At 35.7% G+C, this 27,571-nt stretch overlaps 1 protein-coding gene and 1 long non-coding RNA gene across 3 annotated transcripts in view; both read left to right on the top strand.

Moving 5' to 3' along the window:
* Positions 1 to 1,185: 1,185 nt before the first annotated feature.
* The window catches only part of LOC131663375 (matrix metalloproteinase-14), an 860,133-nt gene continuing 833,747 nt past the window's right edge, over positions 1,186 to 27,571 (top strand). The window contains exons 1-3 of one of the 2 annotated variants that reach the window (XM_058933761.1): positions 1,186 to 1,585; positions 1,836 to 1,981; positions 5,089 to 5,295. In XM_058933761.1, the coding sequence (XP_058789744.1) occupies positions 1,351 to 1,585; positions 1,836 to 1,981; positions 5,089 to 5,295 (588 nt within the window). In that variant the 5' untranslated portion in view covers positions 1,186 to 1,350. The remainder of the gene's footprint in view (positions 1,586 to 1,835; positions 1,982 to 5,088; positions 5,296 to 27,571) is intronic. The other variant, XM_058933752.1, reaches the window with a different exon arrangement.
* On the top strand, positions 8,001 to 12,244 carry LOC131663387 (uncharacterized). The gene is made up of 5 exons (XR_009301848.1): positions 8,001 to 9,393; positions 9,932 to 9,986; positions 11,135 to 11,229; positions 11,308 to 11,523; positions 11,790 to 12,244. It is a non-coding gene; the product is annotated as an uncharacterized LOC131663387 (long non-coding RNA).

Genomic DNA, 27,571 nt, shown 5'->3' with positions numbered 1-27,571 from the left:
ATGTGATCAAGGAACAGAATATACGGGTAAACGAACTACAGACGTGCTAAAAGAATTCGGAGCCGAATTATTGGTTGTATGTCCGGGCACTCCACAACACAATGGAGTTGCAGAGAGATTCAATCAAACAATTAAAAGAAAAATATGCTCAGCATTACTAGACTCCGGATTACCGACTGTTATGTGGGATGTAGCATTGGGTGCAATGACGTACGTGTACAACTTAACCCCACATAGAACTTTAAATTTCAAACCTCCTCTAAAATTATTTGCTCCAGAATATAACGTAGATATTAATCAGATCAAAAGATTTGGGTGTGTAGCCTATATAACGAAAGATCCCTCGAGAAAATTTGACAAAATAACGATTAAAACCATACACGTGGGTTATATGCGCATTGGCTATGTTCTGTATGACCCTGTAAATAAGAAAATGTACGAAAGTCGAAATATTAGATTCGCCGAGAGACTTACTTACGGTAAACTCTATAAAAGGCAAGACGAGGTATACGAAGAATTAAGATTCAATCAAGCAGAGAGCTTAGAAACGGAGGGAGAAAAACACAAATCTGATGACGAACGAGAGTTGTGTAGATCGGAGGGAGTAGAATCAGAAAAGACAGAAAAACGAAATCGAGGCAGACCCAAAAAGAACAAAATTGTGTTATTTACGATGACTGAAACGATTGACGATGACGAGGGCGAAGAATATCACGCGTTACTTGCAGAAATTAACAAGGACCCGAAAACGTATAGAGAAGCGATAAGTAGACCTGATAAGCTTGAATGGAAACGAGCGATAGATGACGAACTTGAATCCTTCAATAACCAAAAGGTATATGAAGTCGTAACTAGACCGAAAACTAATCAAAACGGGCAAAAACCGAACATTCTAGACGCTAGGTGGGTACTTAAAACCAAATCGGATAACTCCAAAAGAGCCCGACTCGTAATACGTGTTTATTAAATAATAAAAAACAGCACTAATACCAGCAGGTCCCATAGACCCGGTGTGGCGGTCAGAGAATGGGGGACATTGTAGACATAGCCGTAATAATACAGCCTTGCGTACCGGGCATCGGCGTTCAGCCTGCATTGTTGACTTGAGTGAATTAATAGTGCAGCAACCGTACAGATTAGGCATGCAGTTAAAGCTTTCAAATTTGCGAGAGAAAATCTAACTGTGCTCGCGAAAAATTGTTTAAATTAAACACGTGATCGTGTACATATTAGCTGGCACGACATTTTGCTTTTTGTCCTACTTAGCCTGAAAACTAACCTGCATAACCAACGTGCAACAAGTGCTCGCGCCAAAATCGACTTTTTTTGTAGCGTGTAGGAGTAATAAAAATGTCTAGTTTAACTGATAATCATGATGCTGCTAAAGTCAGGTACATTCGTGTGAAACATCTAAATGGTCAACGAAAGTCGTCTGAGGACAATATCACTACTGACATGATCTATGGCAATCACAGCTTTGCAAACAATGAGTTCTTAAAAAACCATAAGTACAAACTCATAGACAAAGATAATTCTACCAAGAACCCAAAGTTACTGACAAGAGTATTAATTTTAAGCATTGCAGGTATGTAAATAATAAACAGTAAATCAATCATTTTCAAGTAAAAAAATTTATATTGATAAATTTTTATTAAATTAAATCAAACTACATTTTGTTGTCAAATTCTATAATTTATATAAATAACATCTCATTAGTTGATAAAAAAAATATATAATATCAAAACTATATTCACAATATAATATTTATATTTACATCATCAGAAACTATATTATCTTGCGTCATAAACTTTTATTAGTAAATTTGTATATTATAGATACACTAGAAGAACTGGAGCAAAATTTGTCTACTATGTTATCTGTGCGTATACCTTGTCTGAAAAATATAGACACAGCTACAGACTCAGAAGTCGACTGCACTGCCCAAGCTCATGCACCCTTGACCAGCAAAAAGAAATTTCAGGTAATTTTGTAATAAATATAAACAATTTATCTGAAAGAAGAAAAGTGTGAAGGACATGCATAATTTTTTGGCACATAACAGTAATTTTTTCAAATTAGTCTGACATAAATCTTAAATTATAATAATTGTATAACTTACTAGTCTATATTGCACAAAAGAACATGTTATAAAATGTTATCAATTGAAGTAGATTTGACAATCAGTTGTTTATACTTGTATTGAAAGATCCAATGAAAGTTGTAGAATTGCTTTGTGAATGGAACCATACAAAGTACGTATGCACAAGTTGAATTTAATTTTCTAGTGTATCCTTGTAAAAATCCTTGTAAATATTAACGTGTATAAAATTAGAATATATATAGTAATATATCTTTGCACATTACACTATGAAATCAAAATGAACAAGTAATTCTAAAGCTAATGACTTACGAATAGAATTTGGTAAATTTTCATTTACTAAAAACAAAAAATTATGTACATCTTCTCAAGTTCTAATTTTATTTGTAATAAATTTGTAATGCAATGAAATATTTTTTCAATTCAAATCATTACTAAACTATAGAATAAGCATATCTTTTCATAACAAAATGATATTTCTAGAAGAGGATATTTTGATTTTACCAGTATATATAGCTGAATTTGTTTAACAATGTATAAATTTTTATTAACAAATAAAATAATCTGATAAGAAAAACTTGTCAATCTAAATTTCATATAATTTCTTAGAATATCATTTACACTGTTAGATTATTAAAATACATCTTTAAAAAAATTTCTTTCTAAGATAGTTATATACTAAGTTATATATACTAAGGGGATAGTATACCCTTCAGCTCTTTTCCATAAACTCTGCTCAAAATACTAGAAAATTTGAACAACATAATTTTTGTTAGCGCACAGGATCCTGTTACCAAAAACCAACTAAACTACTTTTGCCGAGGCTTAAAATTGTCCTTAAAACTTAAACAATGTAATGATGCTATGGAACTCGATTGTTTCATCCCTCAAGTACTGTATTTCATCAGTTTAAGGCAAAAAACGTGCATCAAAAAGCTAAATTATGAGATTTCTGTACTATTTGATGTATTATTGATCATTAACATATTCTGGGCATAATATAAATAGCTTCACATTAAAGAAAATTAAAACGCACAAAAACTGAGCCCTTGTAAAAGTTGTTTCATTATAAAATCACTCTGGGAGACTGTGCGCAAGACATTAAAATCACAATTCCCAAAAACAAAATGAAAATAAAAGAACTGAATTCATCAAAGCTTTATATTTCAGCTGTGGAGTCAAATTCTCAAATTTTTATTGACAATATATTGCACATTTTTTACACAATAAACAAATTAGTAATACTGATTATATGAAATTTGACTAGAAAACTGGTATATACAGAATATCCCTTGCAGTACCGTTCCCTTGCAGATGTTACTTTCAACTCATACACACTGCATCATTATTTAGTTATAACATTTACTTTTATGTTATGTAGTTGTTTTTCTCTGAATTTCATACAATAGCCCACATAAAAATCACATAAGCTTCTTGATTGTAGTAACTGATCAAATTTTGTATATTTTATTCGCTAATTCTTGTCAATAATTAGTTTCAACTTAATTCAAATTTCAAAAAGTACTGTAAGCTTATTGTGTACCTGAATCAACAGCGTGATTATACTTAATATTCCTTATATTTAATATAATATAAGTTTTATTGACAGGACATATAACTATTTCTAATTTCCCTCAATTTTGAGATTAGGTTCTGTCATTGGCTGCTCAAATTTTATTTAAGCCAATTAGATGGGCTTTTTCTAAAGGCGCTAAACACATGATTTTTTTCAATAAAATTCAATATTTTTCAATCAAATTTAATATTTTTTTAAATAAAATTCAATATTTTTCAATAAAATTTAATATTTTTTAAATAAAATTCAATATTTTTCAATAAAATTTAATATTTTTTCAATAAAATTCAATATTTGTTAATAAAATATGTCTAATTCATCCCGTTACTTATACTTATTCTATTGTAATAGTACACAGAGAGAATTTCGGAACCAAGATGGCATCGAAATTTGATATATTTTTTTACTTTTTTGTTAAAAGTTGTTATAAAGGTGTCTCTGGAGTCACTAATGATGAATGTAATCCGAAATTTTGAGAATTCAAAATGACGATACAAAAAATGAATCAACAGCGACTGTTTTGAAGCTATAATTCGTTGTATGAAGATAGAGGTCAGTGTATTGTTCAAATTTGTCATCAGCGACCTCAAAAACACCTGCATATCAACTTTCAATTCCAAACAAAAAAATTAATCAAATTTCAACCGCCATATTGTATCCAACATTTTGAATTTTTAAAATCTGAGTTCAGATTCGCAATCAGCCACCCTAAAAACTCCTTTACACTATATTTTATCGTAATAGAAAAATATCAGATTTGGTCCACCATCTTGTATCCCTCATTTCGAATCTTAAAAAGCTTCCAGTTCAGATTCATCATTAGCATCTTCAAAAGACCTTATGTATTAATTAATAAAAACAATAATACAAACAATGTAAATGATTGGTCCCCATCTTGAATCCGTCATTCTAAATTTTTTAAATTTGAATTTAGATTCGTAAAGTATTGTCTATAAATTTTGATAATAAAAGTTCCTATATAAAACTACGAAAAATTTCTATTCGATCAATAAAAAACGACTGTATAATCGCAAAAAATGTTATGAAAATTGCTAGGAAAGCGTATTCCTGCTGTGCCAGAAAGGGTTAAGTACGAACTCGAATACTAGCACAGGGGTGTAGCTGTATATCTCCAAATCTTTGCTTTCTGCACTGATAGCTACTTTCGCACCTTCGCCGCCAGAGAGCGCAAGCGACTCCATAGCAAAGCACAAAAGTGCCGCATTCCGAAGCAAAATCCAATCAGAAAGCACGCACTGTCGACCAAAGGATACAGAAAATTATATTACTGTTGCATATATTCATTGCTGACCAAGCAATATTTCAATTATAAAAAATAAAAATGGACTTATTTGAAAAAAAATACTATTTTTTTTTAATTACTTACAGAAAAATAATTTACAATTTTCTATAGGTCAAAGAATCTTCTAAGTACTGTAAAATTAAGATAGAGAGACTCATGGAGAAGAAATTAGTTGCAAAAAGAGGACTCGAGGATGAACAAACAGCCAGAAATGTTAACAAAAAGAGAAAAACTGCTTCTGAATCTGAAAGTAACTTTTCTGATAACGAAAATCCACGTGAAAAAGGATTAGAGAAAAAGAGAGATGAAAACGAAAAGGTTGAAATATATTACTATACACATAATAGATTATTTATGCATCTTAATCCTCTGTCACAACATAACCTAACTTTGTGGTTAGAATAATAAGTGCGATGCACAGAGCGTACGACCGAACTTAGGCTGATTACAGAACGATTCCGACACTTTCAAACAGATACTAATTCTGACACAAAGCCTATACTAAGTCTATGGAGCTTCAGTATCAGAATCTTTCTGTAAAAATTAGCCTTACACATTTTAATCTCGCGCATGGCTGTTTATTTACCATTTCGTTTCGCTAATAGGTGCCCCTCCGTGCATATCCGAAATACCGACCGAGAATCTGAGCATATCCAAGGATTAATTACCCTGTTTTGTTCTGAACTCAATACCGCCCAGGAGCTATCCTCTCCTCTGCCTACTATAGTCCGAACAGCCCAGGCGTTCCTCGCTCGTAAACGATCTAGTCACCGATTGAGCGTCCTCGTGAAATTATATATACATATCTGATGATATACATCTATATTTATCGCGTGCATGTATTTCAAAATTGTAGGATGGAGCATCTCAAACGAATGCGAACGCCAATCTTGATACCAATCTTAAAGAAAGTCCAGAAGAAATTATAGTTGTTGATGAAGAAATTTCAGATTCCAAAAACCAGGCAAAACCAAAGCAGAACAGAAATGATACTGCATTGCCTGTTATTAAAGTAAGATTTGACATGTATGATATCTAAGAGTCGCGGTCGCAGCTCGCAGACTAGTAGGCACAAAATAGCTTCGAAGCTGCGATAGTAGATCGGATTTTCGTCTCAGATTTTGTAATATACGTTAAGTATCCCGCGTCTTTTGTAGGTATAATACCTAAGTCCACATAGAATCGGACTTCGAGCCGCGTAATGTCGGTATGTATATAACCTGCAAATACGCGCCTAAATGTAGAGTGCAGACTGATCAGCTGTTTCTATTGTATATTGATTTAAGTACATATGTACCGTGACCGCGACTCTTGATCTAGAAGGTTCATAATTCTGATACGTTGAGTTAAATCTGCCTTCCTCCGTCATACCTTTTGAAAGAGGTCAGACTTAGCAGGAAAGTAGGCTGTACACGGTGGGTCTGAGCGACATTTAAATAAAAGTGAAAGCAGGTTCCAATTTTTTTGCATATTTCGGTAAAAATACTAATAATTAGAAGATCCCAGAAAGAATTTAAAAAAATCCCTGAGCCCTTTTTGAAAAAATCGATTTTTAAAAATTTTTATCAAACAAAAAAAATAAAAAAATAATTTTGGTTGTGGTTAATGGTATTAATAAATAAATCAATATTTTTTCGATATTTCCACAGATGCACATTTATTAATAAAAAATTCAACACCAGCATTTTGAAAATTAATTTTTTTTTATTTATTGACTGTTTTTACTAATTTTTATCCCTCTATTCTCCCATACACAATCATATTAATGGAGAAACACATGTATATATAAATATCAGTGTTTATTAATAGTATACATACGATAAGGACATAGCAGTATTGTAAACATGTGTGTTTACAGCGCGCACCTGTATCTAAGGAAGTAGTAGCTAGAATAGCGTGCTCAAAAGTTTTCACAGTTGTCCCAGCTTGATTGACCGATCAACAATGAAATCTGCCAGTAATAGTGTTTTCGTGATAAGAAATACAATAAGAATTTTGTTGTAGTTAACGTTCTGTGTTTCTTCAAAATAATTGAATTAGCTGAAAAAAATTTCTCGAGAAATTGGAGAATTTAGTGAGTTACAACATGTTGTAACTCACTAAAGTCTAACTAACTTTCCACACATTTTTTTCAGTTTAGCCTTCTTTTTCTGACAAACCAAACAAATTTTCGAACGATTCTCAGAGTGCGTTAGTGCACGTCGCTTCATGTTGCTAATTCAATTATTTTGAAGAAACACAGAACGTTAACTACAACAAAATTCTTATTGTATTTCTTATCACGAGAACACTATTACTGGCAGATTTCATTATTGATCGGTCAATCAAGCTGGGACAACTGTGAAAACTTTTGAGCACGCTACTCTAGCTACTACTTCCTTAGATACAGGTGCGCGCTGTAAACACACATGTTTACAATACTGCTATGTCCTTATCGTATGTATACTATTAATAAACACTGATATTTATATATACATGTGTTTCTCCATTAATATGATTGTGTATGGGAGAATAGAGAGATAAAAATTAGTAAAAACAGTCAATAAATAAAAAAAAATTAATTTTCAAAATGCTGGTGTTGAATTTTTTATTATTAAATGTGCATCTGTGGAAATATCGAAAAAATATTGATTTATTTATTAATACCATCAACCACAACCAAAATTACTTTTTTATTTTTTTTGTTTGATAAAAATTTTTAAAAATCGATTTTTTCAAAAAGGGCTCAGGGATTTTTTTAAATTCTTTCTGGGATCTTCTAATTATTAGTATTTTTACCGAAATATGCAAAAAAATTGGAACCTGCTTTCACTTTTATTTAAATGTCGCTCAGACCCACCGTGTGTAGATATACCTTAAAACTGTTTTTAAATGAAATATTTCTGAGTGAAAGCAAGTGCATGAAAATTAAAATTTTTAATGATTATGAAGTTTTGAATTTGAATTTTACAAGATAAAAATCGATTGATTTAATTCAATAGCAGTCTTTAAGTATCTACACCATAGTTGCCTACTAAGTTTTACCTTTTTTAAAAGATATGTGATAGGTGACAACTCGCGCGAGGCGAGTTTGTCCCGTTGGAAGGCTCTTTTAACAGCCGAGCGGCCTTGGACTCGGGCGGTAGTCAGGCTTTCGAGCACCCTGGCCCATTCGCGTTTCAATAATAAATTTACGTTAATTATAAGTTGACACTCAATATCGTTCTTGTAAAACAAATAATTAAACGTTTATAACGTTTTTTGGTTATTTGTTTTAAGCAAATTCGTAATGGCTACTCTCTCCGATATAGCGGGGAAGCATATGAATACACTTAAACTTGTTTTACAATCATAATATTTATTCTAATTTCTTTCGCAACATAAGTAGGTTGAACAAAATAGTAGTAGCATATAAATTCGCAGACGCGTAATTTTTGTCTCGCGCTGTCTAGGATTTTTCCCGTTACATAAAATTATAATAGTATTACTTACTATATATTAGTACAATCAATGCAATTTGGTTCAAGTTATTATTTGGTTTGTGATATGGCCAATCACCTTTCCGTTTTATCTGGTCAAATTCAATCGGTCCAATGAGTTTTTACTATGGTGTAGTAATGTGCAGGACAATGATAGTCGCTATAACTTTATTTCTCTAGTATCCTCCTGATCCGACAATGTAACAACACGCAGGAAAAAAATGATTCCCGTAATTTTCTATTTATACAAAATTATTAAAACAATCGTGCTTGATACTTCTAATACACTCAGACTTCTATTACAGTTTTAATTTCCGTAGAAAAATATGCGGCCTTCTTAATTGAGCGCTCGCTTCTAACTGACTGATTCCGCCTGCTCTGCCTTCGCTGGTTTATTATATAGCCTTTGTCCTTACCATGCCGTCTCTCTCCGAAGCGTATACGCTTCGGATGTTTTCGCTTCTCGTGGCGGGTCGTCTTACCTAGCTAAGCACGCGGACTGCAGCGTGCAGTCCCAGCATGCCGGCTCAGCGTGAATCAGCCTCCGCCGCACATTCCCACCAAGTCGCGCACATGAGTAGCGTCAGCTATACTATGTCCGAACGGAAATCTCGGGTCCGAAATATTATTAAGCAAAATACAATTATAATCCAATGAAGTGTCACGTAACAATATGTGACAGTGGAGGACAGATTTTCCTTTATATTTATTCTGAATATTTTCTTAATATTGTAAATATTTCTTACATATTCAGGATGTTACATATGTAGCTTCTGACATTAATACAAAATTGAAAGACCGCCAGATTAGGAATTTAGCTGCAGACAAGAAGGAATTAGAAAAAAAAACAAAAGCTTGAAGGAAGAAAATAAGAAATTAAAAAGTAAAATATTGGAGTTGCAATCTAAAAATGAGAAATGGGAAGAAAATACTCAAGCAGATATAAAAAAAATTCTTGGTATGTAAATTTAAAAATTTTAATAGTTCTTTTGATGGTCCTTTGCGGCATACGTTTTTTCCTACAATTACTTCTTTTACAATCGTTATACTGGTGTTTTCAAATTCCTTAATTACGAATCTTAACTCAAATTTTCAAAATTCAAAATCTCGGAACGATCACGCACTGAAAAGTTGCAGATTAGATTTGTAATTAACGACCCTCGTAAATCTTAAGAATATTTCTGGAATCTTCCTTTATCACAAAAAACGCTATTTTTTGGACGTTGTTCATAATTATCAACAAAGTATTGAAATTTTGAGAGGCATTGTATACACATTTTAATTTCATATCATCCCACGGCTATTAAACTCTAAGAAATATATCGGAGAAATTCATTTAATATTACTTTGATATCGCAAAAAACAGTATGGAAAAATGTGTCATGCAGGAAATACCACACTATGCCGCAAAGGGTTAAATATAATAAATTCCAAGTGAAGTCAACATAATATTTTGATAGCTTAGATTATCAAAATAAATATCTAAAACATTTCAGCGTCAGACGGAATGCTGGACGTTCCAGTGCCATTTGATGCATTTCAATATGATTGGTAATTAACATAAGATAAATCACATTGCTCTTGGTTGTGGCAATTACATTTTCATGTGCTTGTGCATGTTTGAAAAGCGCAATTTTTGTATTTTCTTTAATACATTACAATTTTATTTTAATTTCGATCACTGTATGTCCTTCCTCCAGTGTCATTTCATATTCATACAGCTTAATATTTACTTCGTTAGATATTATTCTAGTTATAAGAATAGAAACACGCTTGAAAAGAATTAAGTCCTATGAAAAAAAAAGTTCAAATCCATTAAATTTTATTAATTATTATTTAATTATCAAGCATTACAAAATACTGCTGATAATCCAGTATTATCAGCAGTATAATATATGTATATAATATAGTAGTAATAAAGTCGATTCAAAGTTAGTTTGATAATATGATGATACATTATTCTCCGAAAATCTTCCGCTTTTGTATATAATCGTATTAATTTTAAACTTTTTGATAAATTTTTTAATTTTTTCTAACACTTCCATTATTACTTCTTTATCAGAATTTCATTTGGTTTTCTCGTCATTCCTCATGGACCATCTTAATTTATCACGGTAAGGTAGCCCAATCATGTGCAACAACTAGATTGCTAAATTAATTTTTGTATTATAAAAAGATATTTTCTATGATTTCATAGTTGGGTTACCGCATAACTAATTTCCCTTGAAAATATCCATTTTGGACATAAACTTTTGACTACGTATCAATTTCCATTTTCACCCGCCCGAAAAACTGCTAGAGCAATAGAAGCTATTTTCAAGGTTGCTCTAGCTACCAATGCTATTTAGAAAACGAAAAACAGTCTTGAAATTTGGCAATAATTCAAAAAATCAAAATTGCTTTATTTCCAAAATACTGTCAACAATCTAATTTAAAAACCTGACCTTAATAATATGAGATTATGGCTCTAATAAGTTTTTTGTTAAGGAAAGGGTGGGAGGAAATGGACATTGATACGTGATGGAAAGTTGATGTCGAAAATGGACATTTTGTGGAGGAATAGGTTAAGCTCTTTTATAACATTGAATATGGATGAGGGTTATTCAAAGAATTGAGCTGTTAATGACTTTTCTACTGGTGGATTTTTCCATTAGAAAGAATTATCTGGTCGAATGTACTAATGCAGTGTAAATTTTCAGTACTTTTAGAACAAAAGAAAGCTATTGCAGATTATGGACAATCAATGGATCCAAAGCTCAACCACATGCCCTGTGGTTATGTAGAAAAAGATAGAGTGAGCAAATAAAAAATAATTTACGCGATTTTCTCTATTTTATTACAAAGAAAAAACATATTTTTTATGACCTCATAGCAAATTCCAACTCTCCTTCTACATTTGTTGGCAGTGTATTGTTGGTAGTTTTTGGGTCTGAGGTTCTGAAAAAAAGTACGATCACAGGTCGAATAAGTAACAGAACTATTGGAAAAAACAGCAAGAAAGAAAAGAATGAAGAACAAAATGAAAAGAATGCTGATTCTGCAGAAGGACCATCAAAGTTAGATGCAAAATTATTGAATGCTTGCAAAGGTATGTATAGTATGACAGAAAAATATTAGAAAGTGTTAAAATATAAGAATTTTGATTAATTATTAAAATAAATCAAAAACTGTTGAAAAATATTCAAAAGTATTGGAAAAAATTTAACACTATTGAAAAATATTTAAAAGTATTGGAAAACATTTAACACTATTGAAAAAATTTTAAAACTATTGAAAAAAATAAAAACTTACTATAAAAGTGAATGATTGAGGAGTGCCTTGATTAATTCTGATTACAATATCTGCATTTTTTAGAGTATTATGATCATTGGCTAGAATTCCATTACGAAAAACAGTTATCAAAAACCAAATTAAGAGAGTATGATAGAGCATGCGAAATTAGGAATTTTCGAGACTATGCGACGCACAAAATTTCTAGTTTGAAGAAATCTTCTTCAAAAAAATTGAAGAATATTAACGATGACATTGATCCATTGGCTTTGGGTGAATTAGAGGGAATGGAGAATCATAATACCAGCCAGAGTAATGACTTGCATCAATTAGACACTGATGTGCAGGCCTCGAACGATACCGATGAAACCTTTTTTGATGAGTCGATTTTAGAATCGTCTTCTGATGAAGATATATTTAATTAGAGTATTAATATTTATATTATCTTAATTGAAGTTTAATTTTAGTTTATTTAATTATTTAGTTAAGTATTCATGGTATATTCATATATCATCACAATTGAAGTTTTTGTAAAGGTGAAAAATTCCTAAACGTTTCGTTCATATCTTACTAATATTTATTTAATATTTATTTAGAAATTTCATTTGAAAAAGAAATTTTACAAAAGAGAATATTATAATTTTTTTTAGTGATCTGACGATTATAAACTAATATTTATTTCATATTTATTTGAAAAATCTATTTGAAAAATCAATGTAAGAATGAAAAAAATGCAAATTTGAATAAACAAGATTTTCGTCAATATTTAACTCTTATCTTTTATATCTATAATATTAGTTTTATTGTTTTATTTAAATTTACATTTATTATATAAATATCACAAATAATGCAGGTAAGTGTAGCATCATGAAAAAATAAAGTCTATCGAGAACACATATAATTACTATGTTATTTTTTTAACATACTAACGATTATTTTGCAATAACATCGAAGATTTACACGAAATCAATAACTTTTAATTCAAATAAAGACTGCTAGTTACGTTACATGCTATTTTAATTCCGAACTTATTCAAGACGGAGTCTTGATTAAAAAAGAATCATTATATTATTCGTATAAGTCTACGATTTTATACTGTATATTTCGATCGTGACTGTTAGTATTAAAATGTATTATAAAGGATTCGTTATAATGATATTAAAAATACACCTGATGAGAGTAGGACTTGTGATTCGATTTTATTGAAAGTGATTCGTAGGTAAATTTTATAATCCATTAAAAAGTATTAATCAAATGCATATCAAAATATTGAATGTCATTGAAAATAATTCTCATTTAATTTATTAGAGTATATTAAAAAGTATATGATAGAGGAATGTGATTGCACGATTTAGTGCTAGATAGCTTATTGGAGTATATTCAAAGTTATTGAATTAAACGTGATTCAATATTGTGCCTAATCAAAGATCATTGAAAAATATAAAAAAGTATTATTTTAAACATGACCAATCGTCCGTTTTTAGAAATGTTTTTAAAAGTGATTAAAAATTATTAAGTTTAATCGTAAATGTGGATATTAGTTATGATTCTTATTGAATATCGTTAAATATGATTCAATTTTAATCGCGCTTTCAATTACGAATCATCAATTTTATTGAAAGCGATTGCATTTTATTATAAGTCAATCAATATTAATGATTCCTAATGCTACTTGAATTGCGGGGAAACATTGAATAGTTTTTAATCATAAATCTGAATACCTAATAGTACTATTGATATCAATAGAATGTAATCTAAATAATTATTAATTGAATTTCATTAAATATTATTGATTTATCACTATATTTCTTATTAAAACCCAAAGAATGTTATTAGATTCCTAATAAATTTTAATGAAATTTTATGTTATCCATTTCAATAGTTTTTAATCAACTTGGTTCACTGGCACGGGAGAAATCGTTTTGAATAGAATTTTAATTGGCATATGAGGGATTCAGATTTATGATTAAAAATTATTCACTTTTTTTAAATAATTTTCAATGGATTATTTTTAGCAGGGTATATTATTGGCATCATCGTCATCATCAGCATGATCAGATGAAGAAAATTGCTCTTCAATTTCGTTTTTACCATTTGAAGTTAATATTTCTTGAGATGGATAATAATCTATTATGGAACCAGTACCATTTTTTGGAGTTCCAAATGGAGCAATATTGAAACTTTGATTTTGTTGATCAAATACATTGAAAGGTGCAACATCCTGGTAAGAGCATTGATTGGTTGTAAAAGCATTGTTATATTCTGTCTTTGTTGTTACTACATTCTTATGATCATGGTCACTATATGCTGATGCTTCACTTGATTTTTCTGTGTCAGAGTTACTCATTTCGTGACAATCATCCGTCTTATGTTGAGGCAGAGCAGCTGCGTCAGTAGACGGTGCCATTGAGCTACCTGTTATATAAATTGTAATCAATGAAAGTGAATATATAGATGCATATTTATATTAGTATTATTCAAAATGGTACTGTACTATTAAATGCTATTCATTATCATTCAAATATTGTTGAGTACTATTAAATGCTATTCATTATCATTCAAATATTGTACAGTACTATTAAATGCTATTCGTAACTATTTAAATATTTTATAGAGGTGAAAATAGCAATCGGAAGAATAGTTTCAATAAGACTATCACAAGCATTATTATTTGAAAATTTATTGTAAAATGATCCAAAACTTGTAACGACGTAGACATGATAACAAAAGTTTTAACCCGTAAAGGCCCAAAACGCCATTCGTGGCATACCATTTTTCGAGGGCTTATATCTAGTGATAATCGCATTGAAAAAAAATCGTTAGGGACATATTTTTATAGTTCAAGATGCGCTCTTTCCAACGGTGTAATCAGAATTTCGCTAAAAAATTATTAACTAAGAAAAAGTTCAGTTTAAAAAAAAAAACGCGATTTTTTCATACTCATTTTTTTTTTTATCGAATTTCCAAGGTGTTTGTCGTCTGGAATGCATCTGGAATATCTCTAACCGGTAGTATAAAAATGCTTGAACTTTGAGAAAACATGATTTTTGAATCGATTTTCCCTTTAGTGTTTTCAAAATGGCGCCTGGAATGCAATTTTTTTTGGCTTAAGTTCACGAATTTTTTCTTTGAAAAATATCAACTTTATGCATAAATCACCAAGAATAAAAAGTTCTTAAAATCGTTCAAAGAATGCACCTGAATTTTTTCAAAACATTCGAAGCAACTTTTTTAATTTTGCAAATTGCAAAAATTCTCCAAGCGCTTTGAAAAAAATCACACATATTCTATGAAATATTTTAAGAACTTTATTCTTGATAATTTTCCACGCAAATACTCCTTTTCCAAGAAAAAAAATCCTCAAGTTCAGTGGTACGATTTATTCGCACATTTTTTTCTTGGAAAAGGAGTATTTGCGTGGAAAATTATCAAGAATAAAAAGTTCTTAAAATATTTCATAGAATATGTGTGATTTTTTTCAAAGCGCTTGGAGAATTTTTGCAATTTGCAAAATTAAAAAAGTTGCTTCGAATGTTTTGAAATAATTTAGGTGCATTCTTTGAACGATTTTAAGAACTTTTTATTCTTAGTGATTTATGCATAAAGTTGATATTTTTCAAGGAAAAAATTCGTGAACTTAAGCCAAAAAAAATTGCATTCCAGGCGCCATTTTGAAAACACTAAGGGGAAAATCGATTCACAAATCATGTTTTCTCAAAGTTCGAGCATTTTTATACCACCGGTTAGAGATATTCCAGATGCATTTCAGACGAGAAACACCTTGGAAATTCGATTCGAAAAAAAAAGAGTATGAAAAAATCGCGTTTTTTTTTGTTTAAACTGAACTTTTTCTTAGTTAATAATTTTTTAGCGAAATTCTGATTACACCGTTGGAAAGAGCGCATCTCGAACTATAAAAATATGTCCCTACCCTGCTAAAAAAGTTCGATTCAAAATTATTAAAAATAAGTTAATAACTTTTAATCGTGAATCTGTCCTCCGAAAAGTCCATTTAAAATCTATTAAAATTGTACGCGGAAGCAAAACGATTAAAAATTATTCAAATTGATTGGATCAAAAACTATTCAAAATGATACGATTATTCATAATACATTAAGCGAAAATTAGCATAAAAAATTTTTTGACATATAATTTATATCCGAATGACGCGATTCAAAATTATAAAAATAAAAAAAAGATATTTGACTTTCTTTCTTAGTCTCAATTTTTAGCGTATGAACCGGGATTCGAACCCCCGATCTTTTGCATATGAAGCTGAAATTCTACCACTAGACGATCGATGACTTACCGAATCTGTTCTCCGGATCGGAATCATGAAGTACATCAAGACTACAAAAATAATAGACTGCATTATCTCTCATATACACTTTTCAATATTTTTCAATATATATATTCTAATCGCTGTTAATAAAATCGTTGATTTTCAATCGACAAGTCGATTAAAGTTAAATCGTTTTTAATAGTTTTTAATCGAAATCACAACCAATAAGGAAATTCACTATTAATTTTAATACTATTCAATCACTTTTAATAATACTTCCAATAGTGAGTAAATCAATGTCATCTTATTTAATATTTCTTAACGTAATTTAATAATGTTTAATAGAACACTCTTTTTAATAGCATTTATAGTAATAGTTTCAAATATTTTTAAATAAATACCACTCGAATTTCCAATCATGTTTAATCTAATAATGTTTATCAATACTTTTCAATATTTTTTTGTCAAAGACACTATTAAATCATTGTTATTGTAATAGATTTAAATATGATCCAATAAGCTGTACATGATGGGTCTATTAAATTGCATGTAATCTAAAATTTTTCAATTTTTTCAGATAGAGATTTAGACCTTCAATTCCCAATCACGTTTTATCCACTTTTCAAAATGCTTTTCAACGTTTTCTTTTTTGTGAAATGCAAAGTGCATTTATAAAAATGAGTTTTATTAAACTTATTAAATTGAATTGACTTTACTTGATTGAATTTACATAATTAAATGTGATTGAATAATATATTCTATGAAAAACTATTGCAAATAGCTAAAAAACGTTTGACAAAAAGTGATTGCTTAATAACAATTTCAATTGGGATTAAAATTTTTTTTAATAAATTGAAATTAATCATATTTTATGGCAAAATATGATTAAAATAAAAAGGGATTAAAAAATATTACATGGGCACATATACAAGCAATATACTACATTACACTTTCCAAAGGGTTAATTTAATTGAAAACTATCAATGACAATTTATCTCGATATCATTGTTATTTAAGCTTATACAAATCTGTAAGATTCTATTTATAACCATTTTAACATATTTATTTAATTTCTTAGATAATTAAAATGTAATTTAATGTGCAGAGTGTTTTAAATACAAATTTTAGGGAATTCATTTTAATTAAGCTTTTTTAATTAGCTAATTCAAAAATGAGTCTCATTTTTTGCTTATAGTTTTTTTGTTAAACAAATACATAAAGAGAAATGAGAATGATCAATTTAAAAAATAATCATATCCAAATAAAAAGTATAGAACAATTTTTCAAGATTTCATAAGTGGGAGAGAAGTGCAAAGCCAAATATCCAAGCCAAGGTTGTTGCAAAACTGAATAAAAAAAGCATTTGATGAAGAACTGTTAATCATTGAAATTTACAAAAATTAATTCGATACTACTTATTACCACTATTACATTTTATTTTTAAAATGAAAATAATGAAATAACAATCAAATATTCAAAAGAATGAATATGGTTGAAACTCTTTTCTTTAATTCTCCTAATATATATCAATTAATTTGCGAAACTTAAGACTGCACATATGTATATAACAACTATTATTGTATCTTAATGCTGTATGGAACATCCAAAGAAAAATATATGTTCTATATTCAACATTGTTTGCAAAAATTATGATTCATAAAAAAGGTGTTATTTGGTCGATTTTGCTATGTCACTGGTTGCAAGAGCTGATATAAAAGTCTATAAGTTTTCAACAAGGATTGAATGGGAATGTATGATACATCAACAATATTTGAACTAAATATAGCTGATAATAAACTCACCGAAAGATTTAAGATAATCTTCTGATTTTTGCTTCCACGTCGCTTGTGTCTGCCGACTGACATCACTTTCTTTATAGTCTGAGTATAGAGGCAGCTTGTAACGCTTTGGTAATTGATTATAGGTGCTATCCTCATTGCTGCTGCTACTACTACTAGTTGACTCATAATGGATTGAGTTACTATCATCTGCATTTGAAGTAATTGTTTCATCCTCATTAGATAGATTGCTATTTGTTTCCATTATACGTGTATACTTTTGATTTATTTGATGTGGTTGTAAGCCCACGAGCAAAAACACTCTGGACTTGGACGGCCAAATGACATATACTTTGTTTACACACAGATTATTTAGTCTCTTGAATAGTCAAAGCATGCACTTACGAGGTCGTGATCAAAAAGTAAGGTGAATTTTGATATTTAGCGGGCTACGTCCGTTCGATCTTCGACTTTTTTATTTGGTTATGTCGGTACACTCGTCTAGAACATACGTTCCAAATTTCAGCTTTGTAGTATGTTTGGTTTGTTTGTGAGAGGCATCAAGGTTAGAAGTGTTTTGCGTGCTCCACGATTTGCTGCTGTCTAAAAACATGGATCAAAGAGTTTGCATTAAATTTTGTGTGAAAAATGGAATCAAATGTTCCAAAACACTTGAAATGCTGAAAGTGGCATACGGTGAGTCTACTTTAAGCCAAAAAAATGTTTACAAGTGGTATAAACTCTTCCAAGAAGGCCGAGAAGACACCGACGACGAACCTCGTTCTGGACTCCCCAGCATATCAACAACTGATGAGGATGTTGAAGAAGTGAAGAAAATAGTGTTGGGAAATCGTCGAATTACCATTAGAGAAATTGCTGATGATATTGGCATCTCATTTGGTTCGTGCCAATCAATTTTGACGAGTGTTTTAGACATGAGACGTGTGTCAGCTAAGTTTGTTCTGAAATTGCTCAATTTCGACCAAAAGAAACGTCGCATGAGCATCGCCCAAGAGCTACTGAATGACGTCAACGATGATCCAGATTTACTCAACAGGGTTATAACAGGTGACGAAACATGGGTATACGGTTATGACGTCGAGACTAAGACTCAATCGTCCCAGTGGAGGCATTCTGGATCACAAAGACCAAAAAAAGCATGCCAAGTTCGATCAAATGTAAAGGTTTTGCTTACAGTTTTCTTTGACTGCAAGGGCGTGGTGCATCATGAGTTCTTGCCACAGGGTAGAACAGTAAATAAGGAATATTACCTGCAAGTTATGCGCAAGTTGCGCGAAGCAATCTGCCAGAAACGTCCGAATTTGTAGAAAAATAAAAATTGGCTTTTGCACCATGATAACGCCCCTGCTCACACATCGTTGCTTGTGCGCGAATTTTTGGCTAAAACCAACTCAGTAACGATGCCACAGGCACCGTATTCCCCAGATCTGGCCCCCTGTGACTTCTTCTTGTTCCCAAAATTGAAGAGGCCCATGAAAGGACGGCGTTTTGCCACGATTGAGGAGATAAAGACGACATCGAAGGATGAACTAAACAAGATCACAAAAAATGATTTTTTGAAATGCTTTGAGGATTGGAAAAAGCGTTGGCACAAGTGCATTATATCCGAGGGGGATCACTTTGAAGGAGATAAAATAAAAATTGATGAATAAATAAATATTTTTTGAGAAAAATAAAAATTCACTTTACTTTTTGATCACACCTCGTATATACTGGAGGATCTCGAATAGTCAAAGCACTTATACACAATAGTCTGGAGTTGTTATTGTAATTGATCAGCATAAGTTCCCTTCTGAAAATAATCAGGCAATTATATAATAATTTATTATTTTTTATAAAAGTGTGGAGAGTATTACACGTTCAGCTAAAGTATTTATGACTTGGATCAATAAAAGTGCATATATTTTAGGAGTACAAATTTTGGATTTTACATTTCAAGTTTCAATTATTCAGATTGTAATTTCACATTATTCTTATAACAAGAAAATATAAAAGAAATTAAGTTATATCAAAATTTCATTTTATTTCATAATATATTATTGGTGTATGGTGTATATTATACTTATAAATTGAAAATAATATACTTATAAATTGAAAATAATTAACCTAAAAGATATATAACATATAACGTTAAAAACTTATTTTATAAGGTATTATGCACATTGTCTGCACTAATTTCTTTTCATAGTTTATACATAATGTATTTTTCTATAATACTTACTGGGCATGAAAATGATCAATATATATTATATCGAGCACTAGTTTTAGTATATCAATAATATCAGCACTAGTATATTATGGTTGCGTTCGATTATCGCTCCGTGAATTCGCTCGTTTGCTCATTCCAAGTCATTGTTCCAACCAATTATTTATGCAGTTATTACAAATTTTCACCTCTACACCTTTTTATTGTATTTATTAAAGCAACAAAATAAAAGAAAGAGCTTGAACAACCATTAAATACATCAAATTTTCAAAAGTAATTGCTCAATCCGTAACCGCGGAACTCAACCAATATTTTTTTCGATGTCCACTGTCCATGGTTCTCTCTCACGCGCGATCCGAAGTCCATTAAATTGGAAGTTGGAATTGGAACACTTTGAATTTTTGTACTGTTAAATTATTCAAGTTAAAATAAGATCCTTAAGAATTATTATTTTGTTGGAGTGAATCTGTTTTCAAATTTAGAAATTTCATTGTGAATTTAATTTGTTAGTGAAGAAAAGGTTCCAATTCCGTGCAATCCAATTCCGTTGTATGCATTTGATTTGAACTATTCGTTGATGGTAAAGAAGAGAGTAGGGGGAGGGGAGCACTCCGAACGCCGAAACCAGAATGCGCATGCATCGCGCAGCCATTTTATCCTAACGGTTTTCTGAGTTTTCTCTTTCTAAAAGCGAACAAATAAGACAACAAATTGCACCAGTTTATTTGCTGCAATAATTGCATATTATCCTGTCGCATTTACGTTTTTATAACACGTTACATTTCTTTTCAAATTCGTGTCTTTATCATAAAGTTTTGTGAATTCAATTTTATTGCCTTTTCACTGAAACAATCAAGGAGGATCGACGAATAAATTATTTGCACGTGCGATTATTTTAATTTTTGCATTTACATCATTACGTTTATAACGAGCGGCCAGACCCTCGTTATGTCTCTCTCTCCCCATACATAATTATAATTATTCTTATATATATAATTGTCTTATAATTATCACACATGTATGGCAGCCAAAGGTAAGTCAGAGAGAGCGCTAATAGAGGGCGAGCTAGAGAGAGAGAGAATTTGGGAGGCCGGCGCGACGCGCGCGAGTAGGAGAGTGAGGAGAGGCGCGCGAAAAGGACTCGCTCTTGTACCGGCGACTTCGAAGCACGTGGACGTGTGACGAGCGGCTATACTTGTGCTTACGATCTTTTGTTATCCGACTTTTCGCGACTAACTTTTGTGACTGACTTTTCGGTTGTCTGCGAGTACGCGAGTGTCCACTCGGTGTGAAGTATCGGTGCCGAGGTTGCCCTTAGTGCCTTCGGTGGGCTAGTTCCTGCGACCGAGCATGCGAGCCTTTAAGGCCGCCCGCTTCTTGATTACACCCGAGCTGCACACTGCGCGTCATCGCGAGCCACGTGCGAGGCTGAGGACATCGCCTGCAGGGCTAACGCCGAGATATTATTGTAAGTACCTTCTCGAATACATGTCTCTCTCGCTAGCTTTCGCCACTCTCTCTCCCGCTTACGCTGCGTATTAATTTTGTATTACTTTCCGTAGTAAACTCGATGTTATCCGTATGTCTGTTTTCTTCTTTTGCGCTTCCCCTTTACCTATCGTAAGCAATCCCTTTCCGTCCGGCTTTCGCGCCTGAATTTCGTGATCGCTCCAAAGCGCCCATAGGACTACATGACGCTCTCCGCGGGCCAAGGTAACAGACGCTGCACCACGACGTTCCTGTTGCTGCTGGGCTAGGCTTTGCGCAGCCCATTACGAGGCCCACACCGAGCTGTTTTAATCCCCTCGTAATTTATATAACGAGTGACCCGCGCTGGATCAAAACCCCGTTATATTATGGCGCCCAACAACACATGGGTTTAATAGCTTTGTGAAAATTCCGAAATTTGAATTATAATTGTATAGCGAAAGCGCGTGTTCGTAGAATCCATCGAGGAATGCGACGCGCGCGACGAGAGAAGAATTGTTTACGCTTAGAAGCTATCCACAGCGCACAACCAAAACAAGGCGCTCGGTTTTCAGCACCTTAAAATTTTATCATAGCGTGCGAGCGAGAGTCGTAATTCTTCGTATTTAGAAACGTATGCGTACAAGCGTAACAACATTTATTTTCCGCTGTGCGTGCTGGCAACAATCGGGCGTATTTGCTTAAAAATTGTTACGCGACCTACAATTAAAATCCACTATTTCAGGATATTCCAAAACTATTGTTTTTCGTTATCAGTTTTATAAAAATTAAAAATGGCCGAAAAAGATATAACCGACTTAACAATTATAAAAGAAAAAATTGACAATCACATTAAAGAATGGATTAAAAGTTTGCCAAGTGATAGAATAGATAACGTTTTGGAAAATCTTGAACTCGTGGTAGACGGCACAATGTACGAACGCGCGAACCGCTTATATAGACAACTGCAAGGTGACTATGAAGAAAAAGACTTCATACAAACCATAGACGCGTGGGACCACGAAACGATAACGCGGCGTAATAACCTCTGTCTCACTTTTATAAAATCAGACGCACTACCGCGAGAATTGCGTGAAGATCTCGTTAACGCCGTTAATCAAGACATAGAAGAAGACATGATAAATAGTCAAGAAATAGAAGAAACGAATAACGGCGACATGTCACTCACAACAACAACTAATACACACGAGACACTTATGCGAGACACGGTACGCACACACACACCGATGTTCGCGGTAATTACGAGCGCCCACGTGCCGACATCGCAGTCAACACCGCCGTGCACAGTATCAGCAGCAAACGTAGGCTCAAGCGAACAACGTCATGCCAACACGAACACAACATGTGCGCACGAGGCGTCGATACCTACAATAGGCACCCCAAGTACGATAAATTATCGGGAAGACCTCATATGGGTTAATCTGCCTTGCGGTGAACCTAAACAAATGCCACGTTTAGCAGCCGAGGAGCTAAAACGAGCAGTGATAGCGGAACGTTCACAGGCTCAACAAATTCTCGATCTTCAAAACTGTTTAGAAGCTATGTCAAACGAACACGACAAACTTATAAGACAAAATGAAGATCTGAAGACCACGAACAATAACCTCCTCGCCAGACTACAAGCAGCTGAAGCAAGAGTTCAACAACAAAACGAGCGCACACGGTTTAACGCGACGCGCGCAGATAAAGCTGTCAACTTTCGCGACACATACAGCCTCATCGATCCGGACTTCGATCTAACTATAACCAGCCCGAACGTAAATCCCCATGCACGAATCTTCTGCTCGACAACGAAGCAGCAGACAACACAATACGCGACAGGGCCAACAATTTATTCAGCCGCACCAGTTAGACCGGCCGACAGGATGCAAGCGGCCACGCGATTAAGGGAAGCTGAGTTTCCCAACGCGATCCCTCACATCCCCGCAAGCTCGAGCTGGGGAATAGGGGTCACATCTTCAAGCCGTCCGCTTTCGCAAGCGACGGGCGTGCAACAAACGGCCGCTGCGCAAGCCCAAATCCCTTCGAGCTTCGGTGTCCCCAATTGGCGATCGAGCCCACTTCTCGTAACCTCCCGTTCGATGAGTTCAACCAGGAATTTAGGGAAAACCATCAGGGAATGGAAGATTTCTTTTGCGGGAGACGGCACCATCAGCATCGAGGAATTTTTGGAGCGTGTTGAAGAAAACTGCTGCCTAGACCGAATAGCGGAAGACGAGCTTTTAGACTCGTTGTCCACCCTGTTTCGCGGATCTGCATTTCGATGGTATCGCTTGCTACGGCCCACATGGTCGTCGTATGAGCAGTCCAGAGATGCCGCGCTATCCGCCTATAGTAAATCCAGGAAGTACAACCGTAACCTATCGGTTGAAGCACACCTGCGGACACAGGGCCCCGATGAACCGGTCCGCGATTACCTTGCAGCGCTGAATACTATTTTTAGCCGCTTCGAAAGGCCGTGGAGCGTCGCAGACCAGGTCAACTTGGCGATCGATAATATGCTGCCTAAACTGAAGAAAGAGCTGAAAAAGACTCAGAACTACTTCGCGTCGTTACCGTAGTTGTTAGCCAAAGCTATGGAAGTGGAGATCGCGGAGTCCGACGAACACTGGAAAGCCCCCCCTCCGCAGAACAGAGCATGCTGCCCGACGCGGCATACCAGCCTAGAGCCAAAGCACCGGCGAGGGCTAAAGCGAGCATCGCGTCTGTGGTAGAAAAGTCTTCTTTCTCTGAGGCCGACTTCGAAAGATCTTTCCAAAAGTTTTTCGATAAAAAGTGGCAGCAACTTGCGGCGGCTAAGAAAGGGCTTCCCGTTCCCCTTAAGGACGTAGCACAGGAACCGACCACCGTCGGCTCTCCGAAAGATGGCAAACCTCCGGCCTACCTGCGTCAACGCGAGGGAAGACGGAGCGGGGCAAGCGGCCGTGGCCGCCCGGCAAGAAACGGTCGGGCCCAAGTCATCACTCCCAAGTCGGATAAAAACAAGGGCAAGCCTCCCGGCCCCGATGCTGAGAGATTACTCTGTTGGGACTGCAGCTGGCCTGGGTACACCAAAGCCACCTGTCCCGAGTGCTCAAAAATCGAGGCACCAAAAAACGTGGAGAGGAACGCGTAGATGAGGTCCCTACCGTTCCGATGGCGACCCGGACCTACGCTACAGATGCCCCCGCGAGAGAAGCGCCAACGCGTTCCGATAGTTTTGCGACGAGCGCGTTGGTAGAGAAGTACCCCAGATGGTGGCTGACGCTTAGCATCGGTCCATTTACCTGCAGGGCTCTGTACGACACTGGAGCCTTGCGCACCGTTCTGAGTCCCATCGCCCTTCAGATTGCTGCCGCGATGAACAAGCGCGTCAACATGTATGTCGGGCCCGGCGCGAAAGCAGTCGATGGTCATTATGTCCCTATCATCGGTAATGTACAGTTACCCTTTACGATAGGTGGTGTTACCCACTCGATCGACGTACTCATTTTGAGCGAGGCTGATGCTGATTGCACCCTCGGAAGTGACTTCGTTCGAGCCTTTTCCGCGTGTTTGGATCCCGAGACCAACACGATAAGGATTAAAGGTTGCGATCAGGAAGTCCCAACCACCGTCTCCTCACTTCGTGCGGAGGAGGCGATGTCGCTGGCGGCCTTGGGTATCGAAGAGATCTCGAAGGAGCAGCGACAAGAAATCGATCGAGTGATGGATGACCTCCTGCCCGAACCTTCCTGCGAGCAGCTCGGCTGTACCGGATGGATCGAGCACGACATCGACATCGGCAGCGCGCGCCCGATTAAACAGAAATACTATCCGGTGTCGCATAAGATCGAAGAGGAGATGCACGTGCAAGTGCATAAAATGCTGCAGATGGGAATTATTCGTAAGTCCCGCAGCGAGTGGTCTAGCCCGGTGGTGATGATTCGGAAACCCGACGGCGAATACCGATTTTGTGTGGACTACCGGAAGGTGAATAGCGTTACTCGCGTGAGCGCATATCCGCTGCCCTTTATGGACGCGATACTGCGAAAGCTTCAGCACGCCAGATTCGTGAGCGCAATTGATCTCGCGAGCGGATTTTGGCAGGTCCCTCTTTCGGAGAGGGCCATCCCGATAACTGCTTTCACCGTCCCAGGACTCGGGCTATTCGAATTTGTTCGGATGCCCTTCAGATTGGCTGGTGCCCCGGCAACATTTCAGATGTTGGCCGACAGGCTCATCTCGCCCGAGATGGAGCCTTATGCCTTCGCGTATCTTGACGACGTGATCATCGCTACTGAAACGTTCTCAGAGCATGTCCGCTGGCTCACGCATATTCTAAAAAGAATACGTGAAGCTAGCCTTACGATCAACCGCAAGAAGTCCAGGATTTGCATGACCAAGGTGCGTCATCTCGGCGTGCTGGTAAATCGCGATGGTACACGCCCCGATCCTGAACGAGTCGCACCGATACTCGAGTACCCAGCCCCGAAAAATCTTCGTGCTTTGCGCAGATTCTTAGGCATGGCCTCGTGGTATCGAAAATTTCTAAGCGATTACGCCACGATTTGTGAGCCGCTTAACGCGCTCACCCGCAAGGACGCCGAATTTGAATGGCAGGAGGCGTAACGGCAAGCTTTCGAGCAAGTCAAAGCCCTTTTGGCAACAGCCCCTGTCCTAGCCAGGCCCAATTTCACTGCGCCGTTCATCATCGAATGTGACGCGAGCGATACTGGCCTTGGAAGCGTTCTGCTGCAGCGTATCGACGGCGAAGATCGAGTTCTGTGCTTCGCGAGCCGCGCTCTGACGGCTTGCGAACGTCGCTTGTCGGTTACCGAGCGTGAGTGCCTCGCTGTCGTATGGTCGACCGAAAAGTTCCGACCCTACGTGGAGGGGTATCACTTTACAGTTGTAACCGACCACCAGAGCCTTAAATGGCTCACTAATCTGAAACACCCAAACGGTAAGCTTGGTCGCTGGTCCCTCGCGTTCCAATCGTATGATTTCGATATTATACATCGCAGGGGTAAGGACAACGTCGTGCCTGACGCGCTTTCACGCATGTTTGAGGCCGACGAAGACGCGCTCGCGGCTACCGCTTCGTTGACACTCGACGAGAGCATTAACGACCCGTGGTACCGCAAGAGGATGCAGGAGGTCCTCGAGCGGCCCACAGATAACCCCTATTGGAAGGTTTTAGGCGACCGGTTATATATTTATAAGCCTGATCCCATCGTCGACGACCTCTTCCGAACCGATGACGATGCTTGGAAGCTCGTTATCCCAAAGGAAGACCGGGCACGAGTCTTATCCGAATGCCACGAGGAGCCGACGGCAGGACATCTTGGCCGCTACAAAACCCACAAGCGCGCGAGCCTCCGCTATTATTGGTCGAAAATCCATCACGACGTAGGACACTATGTTAAGAATTGCCAAATCTGCCATGAGGTCAAAGCCTTACAAGTCACACCAGCAGGATTGATGGGACGACACCTCGTCACGCGACCGTGGGAAATTGTGTCCGGCGATACCATGGGCCCCTTCCCGCGATCCGCGCAGGGCTACGAGCACTTGCTTGTCTTTCTCGATCTCTTCACTCGCTGGATCGAATGTGTCCCTCTCCGTAAGATTACTGGGAAAATCATCCGATGCCAACTGAAAGAACGTGTGTTTCTGCGTTTCGGGATCCCTAAAAAGTTCTTGTCTGACAACGGTACTCCGTTCAAGAATAAAGTTGTCGACGACTTTTTGGACTCGTTCGGCGTGATACACGCGACATGCGCCCCGTACTCGCCTAAGAGCAACCCGACCGAACGCGTAAATCGCACAATCAAAACCATGATTCGAGCGTTTATCGAGGAAAAGCACTCGACGTGGGATGCGCACATAGCAGAGTTCGCGTTTGCCTACAACACGGCAATACACGAAGCGGTGCGCACGAGCCCCGCTTTTCTAAATTACGGACGTCATCCCGAGCTGCCAAACTCGAAGAAACGAGAGGAAGAACGCGCCGTGTCTCGGAACCTCGAGACGGCCGCGGTCAGCGACTGGCACGCTCGAATTAACAAGCTTGACGACTTCCGAGCCGTTGCACTGCAACACTTGCGAGAAGCCCAAGATAGACAGGAGA

Source organism: Phymastichus coffea, unplaced genomic scaffold (genome assembly GCF_024137745.1).
Source record: "Phymastichus coffea isolate CEN01 unplaced genomic scaffold, Cenicafe_Pcof_1.1 PCOF00002, whole genome shotgun sequence".
Classification (NCBI taxonomy): Eukaryota; Metazoa; Arthropoda; class Insecta; order Hymenoptera; family Eulophidae; genus Phymastichus; species Phymastichus coffea.
This window is presented reverse-complemented; position numbering and strand designations above follow the sequence as displayed.